Here is a 10139-nt window from a genome sequence, read left to right on the forward strand (position 1 = left end):
GAAGTCTAGACAGGTATTATGGACTTGAGATGATGAACACCCGTGCCGTGTGGGGTGTGGTAAGTACAGACGCTGTAGGCTACTGTTGATTTACCATGGCCATATGGACCATATGATATGGTTTAGTATAGCCTATATGGTTTGGTAATCTGGACGCTGTGGTCTAAAGGGTTAAGTAGGCTATGGTTAGGCAATCTTCACTTCGTTGTCGGGACTGTTGTCACACACCGACACGTTCGATTTTCTCCAGGGCTCACCTGTCCTTGTGAGTCACAGGGTTAAACTATTAACTCTCTCTCTGCAAAGGACGTCAGATCATTGCATATAAAGACCTCATTGCCGTGAATGATTCAATAGTTCATCACCTTCGTCCGCAATACAGTAACCTAGCAACGGAAAATGTACCTTTCGCAACAGGTGTGAAAAATGCAGTGTGAGCCAAATAAGTTGCAGGTCACGTAACGTCTGGATGATAGTCATTACAGTGCACTCAGTAGCGAAGACACACACTAAAAAGGCGGTATGTAGGCGTGACAGGAGCACAGGTACTCCACCCAAAAACCTGCATAGCTTATTCACCGCATCAACTCCTTAACAGAAGAAAGTGGTTATTTGATACAGCCGGACACAGTTACACTCTGTAGGACTCTCACGGCGCTCTCTGTGAATTTGTTAAGGGACTGCAAGCGAAAAGTTCCGGAGAAAATGACGCTGGAGCCTTTTAGGTCAGCAATGTCCATCGGGCAGGTGGGAGACACGTCCCTGGCTGTTCCCTCAGACATTCATATGCGGTCAGCGCAGCAGCGAGTCATGGATCAAGTTCACACTATTACAAGAAGCAAGTCCCAAAGCCGTGTCAAAAGTGGATCCGGAATTACGTCTCCAATAAGTAAGTCTTCGGATAAATGTAAATTATTACTCAAGATGTTTGAACAGAATACTTGCTTGAATACTGAAATAACACTTCACATTTATTTCGTTCCTTTTGTTAAGGCTAATTTTAATCATCTTTTCAGGTCTGAGTTTGAGGTGGTTTTCACCATCCTAGTAGAGGAGAAGCTACACATAAATTGACTTACACATAATTCCAAATATAGACCCATAGGATTTATTCAACAGAAAGGATAATACAAAATGAAAGGGCCCTACAAGCACATGATGGTTAAACCAGGAAATGTAACAAATCATTTGAAATCAAATCTTAAAGATTTACAGAGATTGTAAGGGAGATGACCCAGCTGAGGAGGCACAACTAACCAGCGTCCATGTCCATTGTATAACATTACAGTAATAGAAGCCTTCAATGAAGTAACACTTTTCTTTTCTTAAAAAAATATTTATTTGATTCATTATTTGGCAGTAGGTTTTATATTCTTGTTTATGCACGAAATATGTGAAAAGACACCAAGGCAACTGAACATGTTTTGACAAACAGAGTTTTAGGGAGGTGGTAAAATATCTCTTTTGCTTTATTGTAGGATTTGTTGTAAGAAAGTTCTGAAAAGGAACACATTTTACAAACTATTTTCTATTTAATTGTTTAGTTTTTTGCCATCGGTTTCCCTTATCTTGCTGTGCGCTTTCTGGCATGTCCTGTGTATTCATCAGATATTGATGAGCAGAGGTTGCATGCATGCAGGGCTTAGGGGTCTTAAGTTTCAGTCACAGTCCAACACAAACCAATGCTCTCTCTCTCTCTCTCTCTCTTTCCCTCTCTCTCTCTCTCTCTCTCTCTCTCTCTCTCTCTCTCTCTCCCTCTCTCTATCGCTCTCTCTCTCTATCTGTTTAATGCAGGTCCCAAAAGTGACAGTGTGTTCTATGATGTACAGTCTTTTCAAACATCTCCCAACAAACTCAAAAGATTCACCTTCACGAATAGATCTGCCATTGAGTTTGGCTCCGTTAACAAGGGATCTGCACACATCAATGGCTCCGTTAACAAGGGATCTGGCTTCGTGAATGGCTCCGTGAGCAAGGGATCTGGCTTCGTGAATGGCTCCGTTAACAAGGGATCTGGCTTCGTGATTGGCTCCGTGAACAAGGGATCTGGCTTCGTGAATGGCTCCGTTAACAAGGGATCTGCACACGTCAATGGTCATGCAAAAATGGTAGGCATTCTTTCTGATACTTTGTTAGTGTTAAGTACACTCTTTATTCTTCAACATTAGCTTGCCATCATTAAGTCGTTTAGATTGTAATAGATACCCAGAGAGCAGTTTATCACTACATTGATGACAAATACAATTGAGTGAATAAATAGAAATAACAAATGGAAGTTGTTGTTATCAATACCTTACTAAAAGTGTAGTTGTTCTTATCAATCCCTTACTATAAGTGTGAAGTTGTTATTATAAATACCTTACTGTAAGTGAAGTTGTTATCAATCCCTTACTATAAGTGTGAAGTTGTTCTTATCAATCCCTTACTTTAAGTGAAGTTGTTATTATCAAAACATTACTGTAAGTGAAGTTGTTATCAATGCCCTACTATACTTCAAGTTGTTATATCAATACCTTACTTTAAGTGAAGTTGTTATTGTCAATACCTTACTTTAAGTGAAGTTGTTATTATCAATACCTTACTGTAAGTGAAGTTGTTATCAATGCCCTACTATACTTCAAGTTGTTATAAATATCTTAGTTTAAGTCAAGTTGCTATAAACACCTTACTATAATTCAGGTTGCTATCAGTCATTAGTGGGTGGGAAAGTAAGAAAAAATAAATGAAATAAAGCGAAGTAACACTAGCTGGTCTCTCAGCTTCACATCTGCATATGATGGAGAGGTAACTCAAGACTCTAGGAATGACTACAGTTTGTTAGTGTGCAGAGATAGATTTGGCCCGAGAGTCCAAACTCAAGACTCTAGGAATGACTACAGTTTGTTAGTGTGCAGAGAGAGATTTGGCCCGAGAGTCCAAACTCAAGACTCTAGGAATGACTACAGTTTGTTAGTGATCAGAGAGAGATTTGGCCCGAGAGTCCAGACCGACGTACCCAGTCCTTCACCGGTGTCAGGAGCGGAGTCCTCATTGGGTGTAGGAGTGACACACAGAGAAACGGTGCCGTTTGAAACCACACACCTCACACACAAGCATGCTCACCTGCACAACACACTCTAAACCTAAGGCTCACACACACACGCTCACACACACGCTCACAGCCACATTCTGCGCAGAAGTGGACATTTAAGTGGACTGTCGAGACTCTGACTGCCAATCATCTCTTGCTATTGATGACTTTAAGACTTTAGCATTTCTTGTGAATTCTCCAGTAGAGACCCCAAAGGCAACAGTCTCCAAAAAGAGCCTGTAAATAAACAGCATAAATCATATAGTCTATATAGTCCCTTAGTCGGATAGTTAAGTGTATTGAAATCAGTGTGGGGCAATTTCATGTTGGCCTTGGATTGGTCTGTAAGGTTTATGAAGTATACAGTATACTGTGTGTGTGTGAGAGACACAGAGAGAGAGAGAGAGCGAGGGAGAGACACAGACAGAAAGTCTGTTTGTGTGTGTGTGTTTGTGTGTGTGGGTGTGAGAGAGAGAGAGAGAGAGAGAGAGTGTGTGTAAGAGAGTGTGTGTCTGTTCACATACTCTATAATAATACATGAGTCATACATAACTAGATCGACAGAAAGACTCTGTTCTAATGATCTCAGCCGCAACTGAATAATGATGAATGCACTGAATAGAATATACTGTATATATAGAAGTCTATCTGCTGTGTTATATATCTTAGATGATCATGAGTGCTTTCCCCATGTGAATTTGTGTGAGTCTGTAGTGTAGATTAAAAAAAGAGCTGCTAAAATCCAAAAGGAAGAGTATTTTAGTACAGTATATTAGTGACATATAATATCAGAAACAATTAATATGGGGATATGATTCAGGTTGTGGTCTTATCAGCGTTTCCCTGAAATATGGTTGCCTGGTAACTAGTAAGAGAACAAATATCAAATGAAAGAGGTATCGGTGAGGACGTTTGTCTGCCAGAAAGCATTTAGGGAGTTTCCAACCGCAGAAGGAAGACATATTTGGGGGAATACAGCGCTCCTCCCAGGCTGCAGGTTTCTCAGAAACCATCCTCCTCGTAGACCTGAGACTCTTGGCTGATTGACAGGTGCAATCAGACCTCTGCTGTAACAGACAGGAAGAAAAAGAGACAACCTTTATTTTTCCGTAGGTTTATCCTGTGTGCTAGGGTCCCTCTGACAGTGGTGCTTGAGATGACCTTTATTTTTTCGTAGATTTACACTATTCAATTCAAATCAATTCAATTCAATTCAATTTTTTTTATATAGCGCCATAACAATAAAATTGTCTCAAGGCGCTATACCGAGCCCAGAGCCTGAACTCCTGTGCTGCACTATGTGCTAGCGTCCCTCCGACATTGTCGCTTGAGATGACTTTCTCACTCTTGCACTCTCAGTTGTGCAACACAGAACACTGTGCTTGCTTTCACTAAGTGCACTGGAACACATCGTTACCTAAGGGCCAGAGGAATCCAGGTCAATCAGCAGGTTTGCCATGAAGGCGGAGGCTTGGGAACACACTGGCCTGTGATGTGTGTGTGTGTTTTTGTGTGTGTCTGTGTGTGTGTGTGTGGGTGTGTGTGTGTGTGTGTGTGTGTGTGTGTGTGATGTGAATGGGCTACTGTGCTTTATTGGCCGCAGACTGCTGTCCCACAACCAAACAGCCAATTGAAACAACTTTTATGTTTGCAGATCTTAGTTGATTACTAAAATCCTTTTGTGGAGCTATTTCAATCCAAAGTATTATTTGAGGAAACAGTTACCTAAATATGTTTAAAATCATCATTTATAGGGTACTTTCAATTTTGAGGTTCAATTTGTTTCTTTTATTCATTTACATTTTTAAAAAGATTTTCCTCTGTTTTCTTAAAAAAAAAAAAATAATAATAATAATAATAATAATACATTAATGGTCGCTCTTCTCCTCGTTGCTCCAGCAGGGTGTGGCCCAGGACTCGGCGTTCTCCGGCAGGACTGTGAACATCTCACGCTCCATATCCCACAAGTCCACGGCGGGCCGGCAAAGAAACGGCCACGGGCCCCGGGTGCCCCCAGTCAGCCCCACGGCCAGGTACCAGAACAAGGTCCAGATGGAGGGCTACAGCCGGGCCAGCCGGGCCAGCCGGGCCAGCAGCCGCAGTGTGCCTGACCTTCAGCAGAGGATGGTGGTTTCGGGTCAGAACCAGCGGACCCAGAGGCAGTTTCTGAGCAGCTACAGCAGCCCCCAGATGATACTGGACGGACCCCTGCCCCTCTCCGCCCAGAGGGGGACCCTAAGTCAGCCCAACATGAACCAGAGCTTTGTCAGGAGATCCTCGAACCACTCCACCCCTGACTCCAAGATATCAGCGTCCAAGGGCAAATTAACGTCAGTGGGGTAAGAACCATATCCAGAGGAAGGTTTTGGATGAATTCATGGAATGGATGGATGGATGGACGGGTAGACAGACAGAATGACGTGACACATACATACATGCAGTACATACAGCACGGGACATGCATTGTTGTGATTGTGATCTTGTGTGGTGCGAACGCCTTTTGGTTTTCCCCACAGGCAGACGGCTGAGGGACAGACGGTGGAAATCAGCATGACGGAGGCCGTTCACTTCCTGTTCAGTATGGATGAGAACCACCAGCTGAGTGGGGCATCCTTCATTCAGCACAGCACCTACACAGAGGATAAGGCCAAACAACAGGTAGCCTAGCATCTCACTGTTAGCATATATATATAAATATATGTATATATTGTAACAGGTTGCAGGGTGGGCAGTGCAGTAACTGAGGAGTCAGGTCACAACTGGCAGTAAAAAGAGGGTTTTTAATAAAGTTTCTCACTCAAAACAGGTACAACTCAGGGTTCTCTTTAACTCAGGCAAAGGATCTTTCAACACAACTGAAAAGTCCAAAACACAAAATGTTCTTGTTCCCTCTTCTTGCAGGGTTTTCCTAATAAACATAAACTTAAACTACTTTCCTTGTAGTCGGTTGCCAGTGGGTCAGTCCAGGCGGTTTCCGGCTTGGGGCTATCCTTCCCCCTTCCGGTTGTGGCCTAGTAAGCGCTTCACTAAGCGCTTCCATGCACGCTCCCAACGCACGTCAGGTGCGCTCTGCTCTCTCTGGCTCTCCTCCACACAACAGGCTCCACCTGCCTTATCTGCTCCTGCAATTAAGCACCTACACCTGGGTGCCTGCTGCATTCTGGGGCCTGTAGTCATTGGACCGGCGGCCATCTTGTGGTGTAGCAGCCAGTCCTCCCTGGAAATGCCACACCCCACTATAAGCTGGCCCACCGTGATGCCACAATATATATATACATATTAATGTAATCGTGTGATGCATTAACAGTGTTAGCTAATATGTTAATGCATCACACGATTGTGCTTTTAGTAAGAATGTTAATGTAAATACAGACAGAAAGACTGTGATTATACTTGAAGTATATGTACTCTTTATTAAAGATTTGTTTGTTTGTTTGTTTGTGTGTCTGTGTGTGTGTGTGTGTGTGTGTGTGTGTGTGTGTGCGTGTGCGTGCGTGTGTGTGTATGTGTGCGTGTGCGCTTGCGTGCGTGCGTGCGTGCGTGCATGCGTGTGTATGTGTGTGTGTGTGTGTGTGTGTGTGTGTGTGCGTGTGTGTGTGTGTGTTCCAGGTGCTCCAGCTGAAGGGCATCCCCCCTCTCATTGCCCTCCTCCAGAGTCCCAACCCTGAGATCCAGCAGACAGCCTCTGCAGCCCTCCGTAACCTAGTCTACAAGAACCATGACAACAAGGAGGAGGTGCAGCGCTGTGGGGGCGTGGCAGAGGTGGTCCAGCTGCTGAAGGACAGCCAATCAGCAGAGACCCAGAAACACCTGACGGGTGAGCACTGGAAAGAGAAAGAAAGAGAGAGAGAGAGAGAGAGAGAGAGAGAGAGAGAGAGAGAGAGAGAGAGAAAGAGAGAAAGAAAGAAAGGGGAAGAATGAAAGGGGAAGAATGCATAGTAAGGACAAATAAAAAGAGTAATATGAGACAGGGAGAGATTTGCTCTCATCCGTGTTCTCTGTTCATCCAGCCTGTCTCTCTCTCACTGAGAGCCTCAGGCAGGGGAGATTTCCACTGTAGCTACTCACATTCTCCCACACTCAGGGTGTGGTCTATGGAACACACACGCAGAAGGAAATGAATGAAAAGACCCGGCAAGGCGCTAAAAAAGCACAGCTAAGCTGCTGTAGTAGTTGTTGTGTAAATAAAAAAATATAAGCACATACTTGCCGACTGCTGTTTGGACAAGCAGAGTCTCCAACGCCTCGAACACACTTTACGAAATGCCAGTTGCAGTGTTACAATGTTATAAAGCACAGTGTATTATACTGATTAACAAGGAGTAACAGCATTTTGACGCGTTCTATATAAGTAAAACAAAGCTTAGGTTTACTGCTATGATTAAAGTTAGAATTTGGGTTGTGTTAGTATTAAATGGGTTGTGGTTAGTGATATTGCTATTGGTATTGCTAGTGCTGTGATTTGTTTCATATTTAATACGTCAAATCCTGTTATTAGTAGTATAGTGCAACAGCCATAGAACCTTGCAGAGGATGCTGAGTGTTCCTGAGGTTCTGTGCAACAGCCATAGAACCTTGCTGAGGTTGCTGAGTGTTCCTGAGGTGCTGTGCATCAGCCATAGAACCTTGCTGAGGTTGCTGAGTGTTCCTGAGGTTCTGTACAACAGCTATAGAACCTTGCCGAGGTTGCTGAGTGTTCCTGAGGTTCTGTGGTTCTGGTTCTTCAGGTCTGCTGTGGAACCTGTCCTCAGCCGACGCTCTGAAGGCGGATCTGGTAAGGAGCTCACTTACGGCTCTCACTGAGCACGTGGTGTTGCCCTTCACAGACGTCGGCAACCTCAACAACAACATGGATCCCGAGATCTTCTTCAACGCTACGGGGTGTCTGAGGTACGCTTGCGCCCCTTACCCTTGTTCCACACATGCTTGTGTGTTATACTGTATGCTTGTGATGATGTGTCAGATGTAGGGACACACTCTAACCACACGCAGGGCCATTAGTGTGTGATGTAGTGTGTGTGTGTGTGTGTGTGTGTGTGTGTGTGTGTGTGTGAGTTAGTGTGTGAGTTAGTTTGTGTGTGTGTGTGTGTGTAATATGCTTGTGATGATGTCACAGATGTAGGGACACACTATAACCACACGCAGGGCCGTTAGTGTGTGAGTTAGTGTGAGTGTGTGTGTGTGTGTAATATGCTTGTGATGATGTGTCAGATGTAGGGACACACTATAACCACACGCAGGGCCATTAGTGTGTGATGTAGTGTGTGTGTGTGTGTGTGTGTGTGTGTGTGTGAGTTAGTGTGTGAGTCAGTTTGTGTGTGTGTGTGTGTAATATGCTTGTGATGATGTCACAGATGTAGGGACACACTATAACCACACGCAGGGCCGTTAGTGTGTGAGTTAGTGTGTGTGTGTAATATGCTTGTGATGATGTCACAGATGTAGGGACACACTCTAACCACACGCAGGGCCATTAGTGTGTGAGTTAGTGTGTGTGTGTGTGTGTGTGTGTTATATCCTTGTGATGATGTCACAGATGTAAGGACACACTTAAACCACACGCAGGGTCATTAGTGTGTGAGTTAGTGTGTGTGGGTGTGTTATATGCTTGTGATGATGTCACAGATGTAGGGACACACTCTAACCACACGCAGGGCCGTTAGTGGGTGAGTTAGTGTGTGTGTGTGTGTGTGTGTGTTATATGCTTGTGATGATGTCACAGATGTAAGGACACACTTAAACCACACGCAGGGTCATTAGTGTGTGAGTTAGTGTGTGTGTGTGTGTGTGTTATATGCTTGTGATGATGTCACAGATGTAGGGACACACTCTAACCACACGCAGGGCCGTTAGTGGGTGAGTTAGTGTGTGTGTGTGTGTGTGTGTGTGCGTGTGTGTGTGTGTGTGTGTGTGTAATATGCTTGTGATGATGTCACAGATGTACTAGGGACACACTCAAACAACACGCAGGGCCATTAGTGGGTGAGGACTGGGACTCCTTTTGCAACTAAGAATGTTCGAGGTGTTTGTATGTTTGTCAGTCAGATTTTTAATCAACCTAGGGTTGGCATTCATTGAAAAGTTGTTTTGTAAGTTTTATTGTGTATTTTAAAGAGGAAATACATTTGTAAATACTTTAGAGAGCAAATGGGAGTCATAAAGTAAACTTTTTCCCACATACAGTAAGCTGCTTTATCTGGCTCAATATGGATGTGGTATGGCACTTATCCAGTGATTTATCTTGCCCAATATGGATGGGATATGGCACTCATCCAGTTTGGCACTAATCTAGTGATTTATTGAGTAATTGTACTGCTGCATTTGTAGAAGTGATAGTTACATACTTTGTGGTTAAGGAAGTGTCTTGGAAAAAAGATTTATTAGCTCTGAGGAAACTTTCACCAATAACAAAGAGATCTCTGAAGTCTAGGCAAATTTTCTGTGAGTCTAGGCAAATAACAGTGTTTTTCTTTTACCTTTTTGTTTTGTGATATCATTGTCACATTCTTGGCTATGAAAACATAGTTTATTTATTATTATAGCAATGTACCTCTCACTCAAAACTCATAAATCATTGGTCTCATACATTTTGCCTTCTCCTTCGGGCACAAGAAACTTCTGAGGGATTTTAGTCAATAGTGCTAATTGTTGACCTGTTTTGGACTCCCCTCCATGCAGGAACTTGAGCTCTGCCAAGGTGGGTAACCGTCAAGCCATGAGGAAGACCAGTGGCCTGGTAGATGCACTGGTCAAGTACGTCCAGACCTGTGTTGCCAATGACAACCCTGATGACAAGGTGGGTGGACACAACCACTGTGATTGTTTTCGTTTTGCGTTGTCATGGTTGGGATCGGCCATTTTTGATTCCATGTATATTTTGAGGCTTATGGGAGTATTCTATATCTTTATCATCTTTTATGTGGTGATTTGCTGTATTTGATTTATTTCTCATTTCTCTTTTTTTTCTTTATGTCTATGCTTTAGCTGAATTATAAATGTGTTATTGTGTTATTCTTTTCTGTTTCACATCTGGTAAAAATCCCAAACTCTTTGACCTTTAAAGGATCCT

General features: G+C 43.4%; 1 protein-coding gene across 1 annotated transcript in view; it reads left to right on the forward strand.

Moving 5' to 3' along the window:
- Positions 1 to 705: 705 nt before the first annotated feature.
- pkp1b (plakophilin 1b) overlaps positions 706 to 10139 on the forward strand; it is a gene marked incomplete at its 5' end in the record, with an annotated part of 17573 nt that continues 8139 nt past the window's right edge. The window contains 7 exons of the mRNA XM_080846724.1: positions 706 to 889; positions 1795 to 2108; positions 4973 to 5409; positions 5587 to 5728; positions 6680 to 6887; positions 7798 to 7960; positions 9749 to 9866. Of these exons, the coding sequence (XP_080702850.1) occupies positions 706 to 889; positions 1795 to 2108; positions 4973 to 5409; positions 5587 to 5728; positions 6680 to 6887; positions 7798 to 7960; positions 9749 to 9866 (1566 nt within the window). The remainder of the gene's footprint in view (positions 890 to 1794; positions 2109 to 4972; positions 5410 to 5586; positions 5729 to 6679; positions 6888 to 7797; positions 7961 to 9748; positions 9867 to 10139) is intronic.

This window comes from Sprattus sprattus (genome assembly GCF_963457725.1).
Source record: "Sprattus sprattus genome assembly, chromosome: 10".
Classification (NCBI taxonomy): Eukaryota; Metazoa; Chordata; class Actinopteri; order Clupeiformes; family Clupeidae; genus Sprattus; species Sprattus sprattus.